The sequence below is a fragment of the Stomoxys calcitrans genome, chromosome 2, assembly GCF_963082655.1.
Source record: "Stomoxys calcitrans chromosome 2, idStoCalc2.1, whole genome shotgun sequence".
Taxonomy (NCBI): Eukaryota; Metazoa; Arthropoda; class Insecta; order Diptera; family Muscidae; genus Stomoxys; species Stomoxys calcitrans.
The window spans coordinates 64,656,746-64,675,030 of NC_081553.1; the positions used below are offsets into that span (position 1 = coordinate 64,656,746).

General features: G+C 39.1%; 2 protein-coding genes across 2 annotated transcripts in view; both read left to right on the forward strand.

Annotated features, from left to right (window-relative positions):
• Window positions 1–1,398: 1,398 nt before the first annotated feature.
• Window positions 1,399–8,777, forward strand: LOC106085427 (CLIP domain-containing serine protease B10). Its single transcript, XM_013249663.2, has 4 exons — window positions 1,399–1,708; window positions 5,515–5,623; window positions 8,117–8,412; window positions 8,471–8,777. The coding sequence occupies exons 1-4, from the start codon at window positions 1,420–1,422 to the stop codon at window positions 8,767–8,769; spliced, it is 993 nt and encodes a 330-aa protein (XP_013105117.2). The 5' UTR covers window positions 1,399–1,419; the 3' UTR covers window positions 8,770–8,777.
• Window positions 8,778–14,893: 6,116 nt separating this feature from the next.
• The window catches only part of LOC106085425 (uncharacterized), a 40,840-nt gene continuing 37,448 nt past the window's right edge, over window positions 14,894–18,285 (forward strand). Inside the window, exon 1 of the mRNA XM_059361476.1 lies at window positions 14,894–15,171. Coding sequence (XP_059217459.1) covers window positions 15,021–15,171 — 151 coding nt within the window. The 5' untranslated portion in view covers window positions 14,894–15,020. The remainder of the gene's footprint in view (window positions 15,172–18,285) is intronic.

Consider the following 18,285-nt stretch of genomic DNA (forward strand, 5'->3'; position numbering starts at 1 on the left):
CGGTCCACGTTTTGATATAGCTGCCATATAAACCGATCTGGGATCTTGACTTCTTGAGCCGCTAGAGGGCACAATTCTTATCCGATTTGGCTGAAATTTTGCATGAGGTGTTTTGTTATGACTTCCAACAACTGTGCTGAGTATGGTTGAAATCGGTCCATAAGCAGATAAACTGCCATATAAACCGATCTGGGATCTTGACTTCATTGGCCGCTAGAGGGCACAATTCTTATCCGATTTGGCTGAAATTTCGCATGAGGTGTTTTATTATGCCTTCCAACAATTGTGCTGAGTATGGTTCAAATCGGTCCATAACCTGATATAGCTGCCATATAAACCGATCTGGTGTCTTGACTTCTTGAACCTCTACAGGGAGCAATTCTTATCCGATTTGACTGAAATTTTGCATGACGTGTTTTGTTATGACTTCCAACAACTGTGCTGAGTATGGTTCAAATTGGTCCATAACCTGATATAGCTGCCATATAAACCGATCTGGGATCTTGACTTCTTGAGCCGCTAGAGGGCACAATTCTTATCCGATTTGGCTGAAATTTTGCATGACGTGTTTTACTATGACTTCCAACAACTGTGCTGAGTATGGTTGAGATCGGTCCATAACCTTATATAGCTGTCATATAAACCGATCTGGGATCTTGACTTCATTGGCCGCTAGAGGGCACAATTCTTATCCGATTTGGCTGAAATTTCGCATGAGGTGTTTTATTATGCCTTCCAACAATTGTGCTGAGTATGGTTCAAATCGGTCCATAACCTGATATAGCTGCCATATAAACCGATCTGGGGTCTTGACTTCTTGAACCTCTACAGGGAGCAATTCTTATCCGATTTGACTGAAATTTTGCATGACGTGTTTTGTTATGACTTCCAACAATTGTATCTAGTATGGTTCAAATCGTCCCATAACCTGATATAGCTGCCATATAAACCGAACTGGGGTCTGGACTTCTTGAGCCTCTAAAGAGCGCGATTTGGCTGAAATTTTGTACAACGGCTTCTCTCATGACTTTTAACATACGTGTCGAATATGGCATTAATCGGTTTATAGTCTAATACAGCTCCCCTATAAACCGATCTCCCTATTTTACTTCTTCAGCCCCTAAAGTGCGCAAAAAAAGATTGTACGCTTAATCCTATATTTATTTGTTGCATCATTGGACTGGATACATTTTCTTCGTGATCTCTTGGAATCAATGCCGCTTGAGCACCAGACAAAATGGGATCTCAAATCAATATTTCAAAAATTTTAAATTGCAACAACAAGATTATACTCGTTCTCTTAGTATCGTTGCTGTTTATAAAAAATAAGTGTTAAGTCAGGCAAATTTCAGTTCAAATTTAGCTACGGCAAGGTATAGAGCATTCTAAGAATTTCTTAAAATATACAAATCAATCGCAATGCTTGGCTTCAGGTTGCTTTTAATTAAAATCTTAATAATTTCGGCTATTTGTATATGCAAAGTGACTAGTACTTATTCAATGACGAATGATGAGTCAGATATTTTACATGGCGAACAAAAAGATAATGATGAGGTACCCGTTCTCAAAGGATTTGAGAATAGTGAACTTTTCCCAAGACCTGGTGTATGTGGTCCTATATCTGCAAAAATGTTTTTAAACGTTTATGGCGGCTCTGAGGCAAGCTTGGGTGATTTTACATGGCTGGCAAATTTGGAATATAAAACAGGTGAGTAGGTTTTTCTTTGTTTATAGGTGGACAATGGTGGTGCATTCAACTGCATGACCTTCATAGTTTGATTGGTTGGTGGATCACTACGTTAAATAATATTTTCTTTGGCATAGTTTCCATTTTTGCAGGGGGGCTTATGCCCATGTTTGTTTGTCCGTTGGCTTTTAAAACTGGTTATGTTATCACAAATACAATCAGCATTTACCAGTATTTTAGCTATTTTCGGAATTATGAACACAATCTTTGTATTAAAATTAGAGTAAATGAATAATAACTAATCAAATGTTTGGTGGACTTGTATTAATTATAATTCGTATTCAATTCAAAAGCCGCAGCTTTAAACAAAACAAGTAAAAACGCATCAAATTCGCCCGCGCCCATCTTTAGATACAAACTAACATGCATATGTTTTTTATTCTATTTTAATGTAACTCTATAACAGGCGAAAAAATAGGGACAGAGGCAAGATAGACAAATAAAGGGTTCTAAAGAGCGTAAAACAAGTAAAAGCCACCACCATGGATTCTGCTAAAAATTTATACAAAATATCACGGCACAGGATGGCTGTGTGCTGGATCTTTGAGGTCCGATCTGTGTGTTCTGCTGTTTGTCCACAGGTTGCGGATAGTGGAATACTACATACGGAGTAGCTGCATGGGTAGTCGCGGACAATCAGCGGTATCGAGCGGAGAGTCTCAGTGAGAGGTCAGGTGGCACCGGCTCTTGCATAAATACTGAGTGCCTATGATGCTCGATATGGCAAGGTGAGTTATTGGCGCCTTTAAATACCCAATGGCCACACTGTTCCCGTGGCGATCGGTCTTTTGGACCGGAACGAGCTTGCTCACTTACAGGAGCTTGACGAGGATCGCCACATCAACATGAAAATGTGGTGTAACCAACAACATAAATTAAGTTGAAGGGCATAACTTTATTCTACATACCAAAACTTCTGTCAAACTAGCAAAAATAAACCTTCTTATAACAGAGAAAGTATGATCGAGAGACTGGTTTAAATGGGACCGATGCGGACCGTACTTGGCACATTTGTTGGAAATCATAACGGAACGCCATATGCATAACTTCTGCCAAATCGGACAAAATATGAGGCTTGTAAGGGTTCAAGAAGCAAATGGGCCATATCGGTTCAGATTTGAATAATGTTCCCTTATAAACCGATCTCCCGTTATGACTTCTTGTACCCCAGGAAGCCGCAATAGCTGAAATTTTGCACGCAGTGTTCCGTTATGACTTCCAACAACTGTGCCAAGTACCGCCCAAATCGGTCAAGAACCTTATACAGCTTCCATATAAACCGATCTCCCGCTTTGACCTCTTACGCCCCTGGAAGCCGCAATTTTTGTCTGATTTAGTCAACTGTGCCAAGTAGCGTCCAAATCAGTCAAGAACCGTATATAGCTGCCAGATAAACCGATCTCCAGATCTCCCGATTTGACTTCTTAAGCCCCTGGAAGCCGCAATTTTTGCCCGATATGGATGAAATTTTGAACGCAGTGTTCTGTTATGACTTCCAACAACTGTGCTAAGTACTGTCTAAATTGGTCAAAAACCTTATATTGCTTTTTGTCTGATTTAGTTGAAATTTTGCTAATAGTGTTCTGGTATTTTCCAACAACTGTGCCAAGTACCGTCCAAATTAGTCAAAAACCGTATATAGCTGCCAGATAAACCGATCTCCCGATTTAGCTTCTTAAGCCCTTGGAAGCCGCAATTTTTTCCCGATATGGCTGAAATTTTGCACGTAGTGTTCTGTTATGACTTCCAACTACTGTGCTAAGTACCGTCTAAATTTGTCAAGAACCTTATATTGCTTCTATATAAACTGATCTCCCACTTCTTAAACCCCTGGAAGCCGCAATTTTTGTCCGCAATTATTGTCCGGTTTGGCTGAAATTTTGCATGTGGTGCTTCGTTATGACGTTCAACAACTGTACTAAGTGCCGTCCGAATCGGTCTATAACCTGACATAGCTCCCATAGGAACCGATCTCCCGGTTTGACTTCTTGACCCCTTACAAGCCGCAATTTTTTGCGATTTGGACAAAATTTTGAACAAAGTGTTCTATTATGACTTTCAACGGTCCAAGTCCAAAATCTCCTGATTTGACTTCTTGAGTCCTTACTAGACTAGAATGTGGCTTTAATTGCCTTAAGACCTTTTATCGGCAGATCGGTCTATATGAGGACTATATAAAGATATAGTCCGATGTAGCCCATCTTCGAACTTTACCTGCCTATGGACTAAAAAAGCATCTGCGCGAAGTTTCAGCTCAATATTTTTATTTTTAAAGACTCTAGCGTGACTTAAACAGACAGTCGGATGGGCGGACAGACGAACAGTTGGACAGACGGAAAGACATAGGTAGATCGACTTGGATTTTTACGACGATCAAGAATATATATACTTTGTAGGGTCGCAAATGTATATTTTAATGTGTTGCAAGCGGAAAGTCCAAAGTTTTTTCACAAAAGAAGTTTGCTTGTCGAAAATTTCCTTGATGTGCAAGGAATTTTTGTTTGTGTGTAGTCTTCCAAACTCTCCTGGTCTTCAATTCGATGGGATATCTCTGTGGGCGGTAACCCATAACAGGTGAATTTTGAACTGTTTGGTCATCTTGTTCAGAGAACTGCGACAGTCGAAGCGGGTTTTGAGTTGAGAATTACGTTCTCCAGGGATTTAACGGCCGCCTGGCTGCCAGAGAAAATAAAAATGTCAATCGTCGTTATGACATTACATCTTGATACACACTCCAGTTGTCGAGTAACCTTCTCGATATAACCAGTTCAAGCTCTTCAGCGTACACCCCAAAGCCCACCCAGTCGTCTAGTTCGAAACCATCCGTATAGAAGTCTATGTAACTTCTATTACCAAAGATATTGTTCCTGGCAGGAACATCAGAAAAGTTTTCGACGGTGGTTATCCCCTCCTATTGCTGGCAGCATTTGTAAGGTACTTTGCCATGTAAAAACTTCTCCCAAAAGAGGTGCCGCTCTGCAGCACGCCGTTCGAACTCGCCTATAAAGAGGAGGTCCCTTATCATTGAGCTTAAAATTGAATCGGACAGTACTCATTGAGAAGTTTGCCCCAGTTCCTTAATGGAATATTCATGGGCAAATTTGCGTTTGCATTGTAATTCCGATAGGACATATGTACACTTTAATTTCAAAATTTTTGGCAAATGAGCAAAAAAATTTAAGCTTATTGGGGAGTGTAGAAGATATTGCGGAAGATCTGTTTATATGGAAGCTAGGCCAGCCAAATCGGACGACACTTGTGGCTTCCAGGGGCTCAGTATCGCAAATCCGGAGATTGATTTATATGGGAGCTATATCAAGTTAAAGACATTACGTGCAAAATTATAGCCGAAGCGGAATATGACTGCGGTTTCGAGGGGCCCATAATGTTAAGTCGAAGGACCTTTCAATATGGGAGCTATATACAGAAATCTGAAAGTATCAATTGGATCTTTATTCGTTCGACCGCTATTATGATTTCGACAGACGGACCGATTGAAAAGGCTAGATCAATTTAGAATGCTGAGACGATAAAGAATATACATATGTATATTCTTTATGGATCAATCAATCAATCAGATCAATATTTACAAACACAATCGCCAGATTAGTATACCCCCTTTCAATAAGACTCAGTAAACGGCAGACTTCTGTAGGCCTCCAGTGGGAGTTGAACCCACTGCCGAGCTTGCTACCACCTCAGTTAATGGCAGACTAACTCGCTTTAAAAAATTTATCAAAAAAAAATTGACGAAAAATATTTTTCAGATGACGGAGATTTGGAAGTGGCCTGTGCTGGGAATATCATTAACAAGCGATATATTCTGACTGCAGCTCACTGTGTGACAGGAGAAATACTAATTAAAAAGGGGCAATTGTAAGTTTAGGCCATGAAATGCCGATGTACAGTACGATTAATCCAAATCAGTTAACCCATTAAAATGCACATTTTTCCAAACTTCATATCTAATCCTTATTGTGATATATTTCATGTATGTATATGTATTGATATTTGTATATATTTGCGGCCTTATTCACAAAACTTTATGAAGCCTTAAAATAGGTTTATATGACAGTTATATAAAGGAACTAGCTGAACTGGGCCCGCTTCACTGCGCCTTCTTTAACTCTCTAATATCTTTTTAGGGTGGGGACACTTCGCCCTGAATGCGGATATCGAATTCGTGCCATTGTAGCCTATGACGCTGAACACGTTCGAATCCTGGCGAGAACATCGGACAAATCGGCGACATTTGCGAGGTACAATGCCACGCGTGGGATGCCGCACTGCGCGATGCCGTTCGTACTCTGCTATAAAAAAGGTCCCTTATCATTGAGTTTAAACTTGAATCGGAAAGCACTCATTGATATCTATCCGATGTCTAAAAATTATATAGCCTATGTTTCAATCCAGACAAACGTACACAATCTATGAAAATTTTACGATAATGGGTTCAGCGAAGTCTCATATAGTCATAATGGGTCAAATGGCGTTTTTGAGGGGTGGCCATATTCGAAATCTACTCCCGAATACCTTGCATTTGGGGTTAGGCCGGCCCGATGGGTACTTAGACTCAATTTTTAATACAATATTCGTATTTTCTCTCCAATACCTATCATTTGATACCTATACTGTCACGATTGGTCCACTTTTGATTTTAGGTTGTGTTTTTGGCATAAGGGGTAGGGTCCGTCCCCCTTCCCATACCGAAAATTTATATAGCCTATGTTTCCTTCTAGACCAACCTACACAATATGTGAAAATTTCGAGAAAATCGTTTCTGCCTTTTTTCAGTCTATAGGGAACAAACAAACCGAGTCCCATATATCCGTGATCGGCTAATGAGTCCATTTTGGGCGTTTTTGTGGGGGAGGGGTTACCCCCTATACTTCGACATGAATTTGTATGCCCGATTCGTTATCTACTCCCGCATACTTTTCATTTGGTACCCATATTGTTCTTATCGGTCCACTTTTAAATTTGGGTGGTGTTTTTGGGGTAACGCTGGAGGGTCAGCCGCCTTCCATTATCAATAAATTATAAACCCTATTTCTATTTCCTGACCATATTCGTAATCTACTCCCGAATACCTTTCATTTGAATCCCATATTGCCCTAATCGGTCCACTTTTATTTTTGGGTAGTACTTTTGGGGTAAGGGGGAGGGTCCACCCCCCTCCCGATATCAAAAAACTATAAAGCCTATGTTTCCATCCAGACTAACCTACACAATCTGTGAAAATTTCAAGGTAATCGGTTTAGCCGTTTTTGAGTTTATGCGGAACAAACAAACAAATCGACAAACAAACACAAATTTAATTTTTATACCCTATACCACTGCTGTGGTACAAATCTGTGGTTCAAATCTGGATATAGATCCCATTTATATGTTCTTCCGATTTTCAGTAATAATGCAATAAAATGGTCATTTGTTAACCGACTCTCTCGAAATTTGGCAGGAAGAATTTTTTTACGACTGTCGATATTACTGGTGAATTTTATGCAAATCGGTTCAGATTTAGATATAGCTCTCATTTATATATATCGTCCGATTTTCACTCCTAGAGGCACTGCAATCACATTTATTGACCAATCTTGCCAAAATATTGCACAACGCTTTCCTCGATGACTACCACAATGTACATAGAGTTTGGTCAAAATCGGTTCAGATTTGGGTATAGCTCCCATATATATGTTCATCCGATTTGCAGTAATATTGCAAAAATGGTCTTTTGTTAACCGATTTTCTCAAAATTCGGCAGGAGGGATTTTCTCTTGACTCTCAATATTACTGGCGAATTTCGTGGAAATCGGTTCAGATTTAGATATAACTCTCATATATATACATCGTCCGATTTTAACTTCTAGAGTCACTGAAAGCGCATTTATTGATCCATCTTGCCAAAATTTTGCACAACGCTTTCCTCGACGACTACCACATTATCTGAGAAGTTTGCTCGGCATCGGTTCAGAATTAGATATAGCTCCCATATATACGTTCGTCAGATTTTGGGTAATTTGCCATAATGTTGTCATTTGTCAACCGTAGTTGTTACAGTTTGAACATATTTGCTCGCCGAGGTCCATCAAAATTGGTTCCGAATTGGGTATAGGTCCCACATTGTACTTATAGGGTAGGTCTAGGGTACTATGTAGTCGGCACCGACCAACTTTTGCCCTTCCTTACTGGTTATATTTATATACGTTTAGGTTCAAATCTACATTAAGTTTTGTAAACAAGGCCGTTGATGTTTGCTTTACACACACATAATGAATTTTTATAATTTTTTTTTATGTTTTTAATGGGTGTACGAATACGAATTTTGCACACTGTACCTCCAATACATATTTCATATTCCCTTTTTTGCAGAGTCTCCGTTCGTGTTGGCGATCATAACATCGATACTGCTAAGGATTGCAACGAATATGTTTGCATAGATCCACCTCAATATTTGGGCATTGAAAAGGTAATCGCTCACGAAAACTATCGCAAAGTAACGGGCAAAAGAGGTAGTGTGAATGATATTGCTCTGTTGAGAGTTGATCGGGATATAGAATATTCTAAGAGTGTGGCACCTGTATGCCTGCCCAGTGTGGTGCCCACACTAAAACCTTTGGAACCAGGCATGAAATTAACGGCCGCCGGTTGGGGCCATATAGGAAGTCGTGAGTATAAAATTTTTAACCAACTGCTACATTCTAATGAATCCACTGTGTTTTTTAGGTTCATATTCTCCTGTTAAATTAACGGTTAGTTTACCCTATGTGGCTAATGAAAATTGTACCTTGTCGGTAGACGAAAGTCATCTCTGTGCTGGTGGCAGATTCCGAGAAGATACATGCAGTGGTGATTCTGGGGGTGGTATATTTCGATTGCACCACCTGGAATTATTCCAGGCACCTTTTATCTGGATCATTGAGGGCATTGTTTCGTATGGTCGAGGATGTGGCTTGGAGGAACCTTCAGTCTATACGCGTGTTACATCTTTTATGGATTGGATTCAACAAAATGTTTTGGAATGAGAATTTTTTATTGAGTTTTATTACACATGGTATGAAATAAATGAAAGAAGCTCCGAACACTGTGTCAAATTGTTGACAAAGTCTATGAAATGGGGAAGTTATATACCCAGGAAAATCATGGTAAGTACATGACATTATTTTTGGCATGTCAACTAATGGATAACTCATTATCCTAAGTTTTACTAGCTGCTAAAATATAATGAGTTGTCAACAGGAATACCATCTGTGTTACCGGGAGTACAAATGTCATTACATACAACATTCGATGAAGCTCAAGAATAAGCACTTATTTGTAATAATAGAAAAAATCATTATTACAACCTTGGTATTGATAACAAATGCCACTAAAAAACTGCGGGCAAATTTATTTCATACCCATGAGTGCTGTCCGTTACAGGGTAAAGCTGATGAGCTCCATTTTGTTGGTGTTTCTTCTTTAAAGAAACTGAGCATTGAGAACGTGGTGGCGGGGAAAGGCGAGATCATGTTTGAGTCTAAGTAGTTATTTTTTACCAACGTTCAACTGAGATAATATGTCATTATTTTTTTACAACTTGTATGCTTAGGCATAAATACTTATTTTTGAACTATTGGTATGCTTGTGCAGAACGACTTTCCTCCTAGGATATCTCCATGTAAAAGTTATTATAAACGATGCCTAAAAAAAGTAGTTACTAGTTTTTGAATAAGCTTACCTTTCTGGTCATTTGGTAATGAGAGTTTTTGCTGAGTATGAATTCTAAAAGTCAAATTAGGGTCGAGATCGATGTAAGGTATTAAAATCGGCAAAAACGACACATGTGCCGTTTGGATCCTTAAACAGTTTTGTAGTTTTTAATGACATAGTTTTGAAAAGAGATTACATTTACACTAAACAAATTGAACATGTAATAAGTAATAGCTTACTAAGTTCAGCCGCCTGAATATTGCGAACCCACCACCAAGCATTCTGCTAAAAGTTTATACAAACTAAATTAAGTTGAAGGGCATTATTTTACCTTCCAAACTTCTGTTTAGCCAGCAAAAACTAAAGCTTTTAGGAACCCAATAAGGATAATCGAGAAACCGCTTCATATGGGAGCTATATGAGGTAATAGGCTGATTTGGACCGTACTAGGCACAGATGTTGGAAGTCGTAACAGAACACTATCTGCAAAATTTTTGATTTGAGGCTTGTAAGGACTCAAGAAGTCAAATCTGCAGATCAATTTATATGGGAGCTATACCAGATTATAGGTCGAATTGTACTTGGCACAGATACTGGAAGTCATAAAAGATTACTACGTGCAAAATTTCAGCCAAATCGGACATATATTGCGGATTCCAGGGGCTAAATAAGCCAAATCGGGAGATTAGTTTATAAGCGAGCTATATTAGGTTATAGACCGCTTTGAACCGTATTTGACACAGTTATTGGAAGTCATAACAGAACTCCATTTGCAAAATGTAAGCTAAATCGGACAAAAATTTTGGCTTTCAGGGGCTCAAGAATTCAAATTGGAAGATCGGTTTATATGGAAGTATATCAGATTATGGACCGATTTGCATCGTACTTGGAACGGTTGGTGGGAGTCATATCAGAACACTGTCTGCAATATTTAAGCCAAATCGGACAAAAATTGCGGCTTCCAAGGGCTCAGGAAGTCAAATAGGGAGATCGGTTTATATGGGAGCTATATCCAAATCTAAACCGATATGGCCCATATGTAATTCTCAATGACTTACATCACTAGTAAGTATCCATGCAAAATTTTAAGCGTCTAGCTTTAAGCGTTGGAAAGCTGTAGTGATTTCGCCAGACGGACGGGCATGACTAGATCGACTCATAATGTCGAGAGAATCAAGAGTTATAGACTCTTGATCGCCTCTATATCCCGATCTCTTTTTGGGGTCTTAGATTAATATTTCAATGTGTTATAAACGGAATGACTAGATTCGTATACCCCCATCCTATGGTGGTGGGTATAAAAATATGTTATGTTCGGTTAGGTCAAATCTTATGGGGTACCTCTCTGTGATCCAAAATTATTGTAAAAAATTTTCAAAATCCTTCCGTAACTTTCAAATGGATAAAAACACTATCAAATTTTTCCGTGCGGAGTTCCATTCTACTTCTCTGTGATCCAAAATCGAAAATTTCTCAAAATCCTTCCGTAATTTTGAAATGGATAAAAAACACTACCAATTTTTTTCCGTGCGGGGTTCCATGCTACTTCTCCCATCGGACGCCTCCCCAGGTGGTGGATTGTGGAAAGTTTAACAGACATGACGGGTACCGCAGAAATAAAATGTGCGGAGCGAGCCAACAAGTTAGCATAAGCAGGCGGTGTCGCTGCTGGGATGGATACGAATACGATCACGATGGGTTCGTGCAATAGGGTGAACAGCGGTTGACCCAAAGGAAATAGCCAACAGTGGCGTTCGCAAATCGTCAGAAGATTTACCATCAAAAAAACCCCGCCTAGAGGGTTGCTGGCAACCCCAACAGTAGGTACCGACGCAATGGCCCAATCCGCCATCAAGGCTTTACAAGCCTAGAACGAGATATCACAACCTAGACATCCTCGGTTTAAGTGAAGTACGATGGCCTAAATCCAGAACTATGGATTTTTAAGGTGGCTTCCACTTAATTTTTTCAGGCAATGAAATCCTCCGAATAAGTGGGATCGGTCTTTTATTGTCGCCGAAAGCAAAGCGAGCTCTTCTATGGCATCACGTCGGCAAGATTAAATTAAAAATTCCGCAAAATATCAATTGTACACTTCTACGCGTCAGCCAAACCCAATGACGACTAAACAAAGGATCAATCGTATCCCAACTCGACTCAGTGACAGCTCTCTACAAAAAGGAGTCATTAAACTTGTTATGGGAGAATTTAATGCCAAGGTGGCCAATAAAAATGACAGAACAAGACGAAAATGCAGCTTATATTGGAAACATACGTGGCGTCTACGAGTCAAATGAGCGGCAACAATATAAGGCCTCGGCAATAATAAAAGATGAGGGCAGATCGGAATTAACAACAGTCGAACAGCAATAAGAGCAATGGCGTGGTCTGCTCAGCTCCGATGGACCACCAATCGAGAGCGTAAGCCTCGCCCTGTGCACCGAAACCCACGCAGATATATATCTACAGCCCCACCCACCTGCGAAGAAATTGAGACCGTTCTGGTCTCACTCAAAAAAGGCAAATCAGCCGGCCCTGATAAAGGGTGATTTTTTTGAGGTTAGGATTTTCATGCATTAGTATTTGACAGATCACGTGGGATTTCAGACATGGTGTCAAAGAGAAAGATGCTCAGTATGCTTTGACATTTCATCATGAATAGACTTACTAACGAGCAACGCTTGCAAATCATTGAATTTTATTACCAAAATCAGTGTTCGGTTCGAAATGTGTTCATTCACCGTAACGTTGCGTCCAACAGCATCTTTGAAAAAATACGGTCCAATGATTCCACCAGCGTACAAACCACACCAAACAGTGCATTTTTCGGGATGCATGGGCAGTTCTTGAACGGCTTCTGGTTGCTCTTCACTCCAAATGCGGCAATTTTGCTTATTTACGTAGCCATTCAACCAGAAATGAGCCTCATCGCTGAACAAAATTTGTCAAAATTTGAACACATTTCGAACCGAACACTGATTTTGGTAATAAAATTCAATGATTTGCAAGCGTTGCTCGTTAGTAAGTCTATTTATGATGAAATGTCAAAGCATACTGAGCATCTTTCTCTTTGACACCATGTCTGAAATCCCACGTGATCTGTCAAATACTAATGCATGAAAATCCTAACCTCAAAAAAATCACCCTTTATATACCTGAACTGTTGCGGTATGAGGCATACCACATAGCTCAAGCGATCATCACAATAATCAGGGAGGCCAGCCATACAAACGTTGTCCCCACGGAATGGCAGAAGGGAATCATGGTCACAATCCCAAAAAAGGGAGACCCCACTCAGTGTTAGAACTGGAGGGGGATTATATTGCTAAACCGCAATCAATAAAGTGATGGGGAAAGTCTTACTGCAGCGTATTTCGTCTGCATTTGAAAGCATTTTGAGGAAGGAACAGGTAGGTTTTTGGTCAGGACGTTATTGTGCCGAACACATAAACTCCCTGCGGGTAATCATTTAACAGTCTGCAGGACTTACTACACACCTATACCTTTTATGCATCGGCTTCGAGCGTGTGCTTTCGACACGAAGTTCAATGTGGAGCACGCTGTTGAATAAGGACATTCATGAAAAAATCGTGACACTTATTAGGAATGCTGTAGTTTTAGTCCGTTTCAATGGAAAAGACAGCTAGCAGGGTTGCATCCTGTCACCGACGCTAATATTAACTTTATTAGACTCCGTATTAGAAGCAACTAATGTTGAGGCACTCTATATCATATGCTGGGGTATTAACGACTTCTTCGGCGACATCGATTACGGGGATGGTATATGCCACTTTGCGCATTGCCTCGAGCACATAAAGGCAAAACTGGAAGGATTGAATAAAAATGCTGCCAAGGCCTGAGTATAAACATAGCAAAGATCAAATTGATGAGGATAGGAAAATCTGTCACAGAATACTATGAACGACTATATCATTGAATACATTGACGACTTTTCCTATCTTGGCAGCAAAATAAAAAAGGACGGAGGATCGGAAGCAGACTTACGCGTACGTATCAAGAAGACTAGAAGAGCCTTTCTTGAACTCAACAAAGTTTTAATACGCAGTGACATTTCACATAACACACAAGTAAGGATCTTCAACAGTAGTGTGGAATCTATTTTTTATATGGTTGTATTGGGCTGCCCAAAAAGTAATTGCGGATTTTTTAAAAGAAAGTAAATGCTTTTTTAATAAAACTTAGAATGAACTTTAATCAAATATATTTTTTTACATTTTTTTTCTAAAGCAAGCAAAAAGTAACAGCTGATAACTGACAGAAGAAAGAATGCAATTACAGAGTCACTAGCTGAGAAAAAATTTTTTTTTTTGAAAAATCCGCAATTACTTTTTGGGCAACCCAATACAACTAGGAGCTTGACACAAGCTACTACCCGTAAAGTCCAAGTTTTCATAAATTTCTACCGACGGCAAATACTTCCTACATTTTGCAGGAACTAGCCTTTTGACTAATCGGATGTAACTAAAATCTTACCTGCTTGAAAATATCTCCATATATAGGAAGTTTTCGAATTTTTCGTCAACCTTTTAAGAATGAAACTTGAAACATTGGTAATTTGTCAATATTAAGTCCGGGTGGGCGATGGTTGGTCAATAAAAACAAAATTAGATACGAAAGTGAAAATTGGTGAGTCTGTTTTGACTTTAAAAATATTTTCTTTCGAAAAATAATTTGGAGGCGGCCAGGCCTCGGCAAAATTTTGTTTGTGGACAATTTCATTGAATTTTTTTCTTTAGGAAGAATTTCATTAACATTTAGAAAAGAAATTTATTGAGACTAAATTTTATGATGATCCCACTATTTGCGAAAAGTATTCAATCTTCTTGTAATTACGTTTGTTGGCTACTATCGGCCGATCATTTCATTCATGTCTGGGGTCAGTGCAGTAGGTGACTCACATGAATTGCATGGATAACTGCAATAAAAACTCTAGTCAACTATAAATATAAATTATTTATTAAAATTGAGAGTGAATTGTAAATATCCACTCAGTATACAATCACCGTTTATTTCAAGTGCATCGTTTCAAACTAAGCAGTGCACACTTCTATTTAATCGCAAAGAAAATAAAACAAAAAATTATGAAATTAGCATTTAAGTTTTTAATAATATTAATGGCCCTGCCAAATAGTTTTTCCTATGACAATAAAATAACAATACCAGGAGGTGGGCTTAAACTATAGTTTATACAAATATGAACTATTCAAATGGTAACATTTTTGTTTTAGTCTCCCATCTTTGTAGATCCTATGGTTATTGGGGCAGATGTATCTCGGTCCATAAATGTCATCGCTACCAGGATTATGCTGAACAGTACAGCATGCAGTATTGCCTCTACGGACATGGTCGTCCACCTTATATCTGCTGTACTTTTGGCAATAGCATAGTATTCCCAGATGATGGGTATGATGAAACAATAACTACTTCAACTTCGACAACAACTCCCAGGCCCAAGCCACCTCCTAAACTTCGTTATAATGTCGAAGAATTACACAGCATTGTGATAGATTTACCAAGTGAAATAGAAGATCTTATAAAACAAGATAAGACTACTAACAAAAATATGGAAAAACAAACCAAGAAGCAGAATGATATTCAACTATTTCCAAAATCTGGAGAATGTGGTCCTCTATCCATAGGTCATAAGGTATATGGTGGTGTAGAAGCTGAATTGGGTGAATTTGCTTGGTTGGTTAATTTGGAATATAGAACTGGTGAGTTTTGTGAATAATTTGGAAAAGTTATGACTAAGACTAATAAACACCTGTTGAAGTCGATTGGCAAAATTCTAAAAATCTTGCATTATAAAAGAAACATTCCCCATTAATTTGTATAAGAATTGTGCTAACTAGGGGCTCGTGAAGACAAATTGGGTAATATTGGGTTGCCCAAAAAGTAATTGCGGATTTTTCATATAGACGGCGTTGACAAATGTTTTCACAGCTTGTGACTCTGTAATTGCATTCTTTCTTCTGTCAGTTATCAGCTGTTACTTTTAGCTTGCTTTAGAAAAAAAGTGTAAAAAAGGTATATTTGATTAAAGTTCATTCTAAGTTTTATTAAAAATGCATTTACTTTCTTTTAAAAAATCCGCAATTACTTTTTGGGCAACCCAATATATCATATGGTAAAATCGGAAGATTCTCATCCTTAGAGCATTGTTGTAATATGGGCTACTTGACTCTGTACTATCGATGTGGTGCTCTGATACACCCCATTTCATTCCAGATGTAAGGATGTTCCGCAGATATAAAAAGCTTTACCAGAAATTCACTACTGTTAGATAGCACAACATGCTCTGAAAAAATGTTTGTCCTAATTTTAATGATTCGTGCTAAAGATTAGCACAAACTTAATTAAAGTTGTAGGTGTAATACCCTACACCAACCCTCTAAGTACAAAGTTGGAGCTATATCTGATTCTGAACCAATTTTGATGGACCTCGGCGAATGTTTTTAAATGGATTATTAACAAGTAAAAAGGCGTTAAGTTCGGCCGGGCCGAACTTTGGATACCCACTACCTCGGGAATATACGTAAACCACCTATCATCAAAATCCGGTGAAAATTGCATACCTTATGTCCCATAGCAGTTATATCGACATATGTTCCGATTTGGACCAAATACTAACAAGTACAAGTCATTGTTCAATTGTGTATAACAAAATATTCGACCAATAGTAGCTATATCTAAAAATAAACCGATCTGAATCACATACGACACAGATGTCGAAAAGCCTAACATTAGTCACTGTGTCAAATTTCAGTGAAATGGGACTATAAATGCGCCTGTTATGGGGCCAAGACTTTAAATCGAGTTATCGGTCTACATGACAGCTATATCCAAATCTGAACCGATTTGGGCAAAGTTGCAGAAAAATGTCGAAGAGCCTAACTCTACTCACGATCCCAAATTTCGGCGATATCGGACAATAAATGCGCCTTTTAGGGGCCAAAACCTTAAATCGGGAGATCGGTCTATATGGCAGCTATATCCAAATCTGGACCGATCTGGGCCATATTGCAGAAGTATGTCAGGGGACTTAACTTTACTTAATGTCCCAAATTTCGGCGACATCGAACAAAAAGTGCACCTTTTATGGGCCCAAGACCTTAAATTGAGAGATCGGTCTATATGGCAGCAATATCCAAATCTGAAACGATCTGGGCCAAATTGAAGAAGGATGTCGAAGGTCCTAACGCAACTCACTGTCCCAACTTTCAGCAAAATTGGATAATAAATGTGGCTTTTATGGGCCTAAGACCCTAAATCGGAGGATCGGTCTATATGGCAGCTATATCCAAATCTGAACCAATCTGGGCCAAATTGACGAAGGATGTCAAAGGACTTAACACAACTCACTGTACGAAATTTCAGCAAAATTGGATAATAAAAGTGGCTTTTATTGGCCTAATACCCTAAATCGGAGGATCAAATCTGGATCGATCTGGGTCAAATTGACGAAGGATAAAAAAGGGCCTAACACAACTTACTGTCCCAAATTCCAGCAAAATCAGATAATACATGTGGCTTTTATGGGCCTAAGACCCTAAATCGGCGGATCGGTCTATATGGGGGCTATATAAAGATATAATCCGGTATAGCCCATCTCCGAACTTAACCTGCTTATGGACAAACAAGTAAAAGCGTGCTAAGTTTGGCCGGCCCGAATCTTATATACCCTCCACCGTGGATCGCATTTGTCGAGTTCTTTTTCTAGCATCTCTTCTTAGGCAAAACAGGATATAAGAAAAGATTTGCTCTGCTATTAGAGCGATATCAAGATATGGTCCGGTTTGGACCACAATTAAATTATACATTGGAGACCTGTGTAAAATGTCAGCCAATTCGAATAAGAATTGCGCCCTTTGGGGGCTCAAGAAGTAAAATAGAGAGATTGATTTATATGGGAGCTGTATCGGGCTATAGACCGACTCAGACCATAATAAACATGTATGTTAATGGTCATGAGAGAATCCGTCGTACAAAATTTCAGGCAAATCGGATAATAATTGCGACCTCAAGGAGCTCAAGAAGTCAAGATCCTAGATCGGTTTATATGGCAGCAATATCAGGTTATGAAACGATTTGAACCATACTTGGCACAGTTGTTGGATATCATAACAAAACACGTCGTGCGAAATTTCATTCCAATCGGATAAGAATTGCGCACTCTAGAGGCTCAAGAAGTCAAGACCCAAGATCGGTATATATGGCAGCTATATCAGGTTATGGACCGATTTGAACCATACTTGGCACAGTTGTTGGATATCATAACAAAGCACGTCGTGCGAAATTTCATTCCAATCGGATAAGAATTGCGCACTCTAGAGGCTCAAGAAGTCAAGACCCAAGATCGGTTTATATGGCAGCTATATCAGGTTATGAAACGATTTGAACCATACTTGGCACAGTTGTTGGATATCATAACAAAGCACGTCGTGCGAAATTTCATTCCAATCGGATAAGAATTGCGCACTCTAGAGGCTCAAGAAGTCAAGACCCAAGATCAGTTTATATGACAGCTATATCAGGTTATGGACCGATTTGAACCATACTTGGCACAGTTATTGGATATCAAAACAAAACACGTCGTGCAAAATTTCATTCCAATTGGATAAGAATTGCGCACTCCAGAGGCTCAAGAAGTCAAGACCCAAGATCGGTTTATATGGCAGCTATATCAAAACATGAACCGATATGGCCCATTTACAATACCAACCGACCTACACTAATAAGAAGTATGTGTGCAAAATTTCAAGCGGCTAGCTTTACTCCTTCGGAAGTTAGCGTGCTTTCGACAGACAGACGGACGAACGGACGGACAG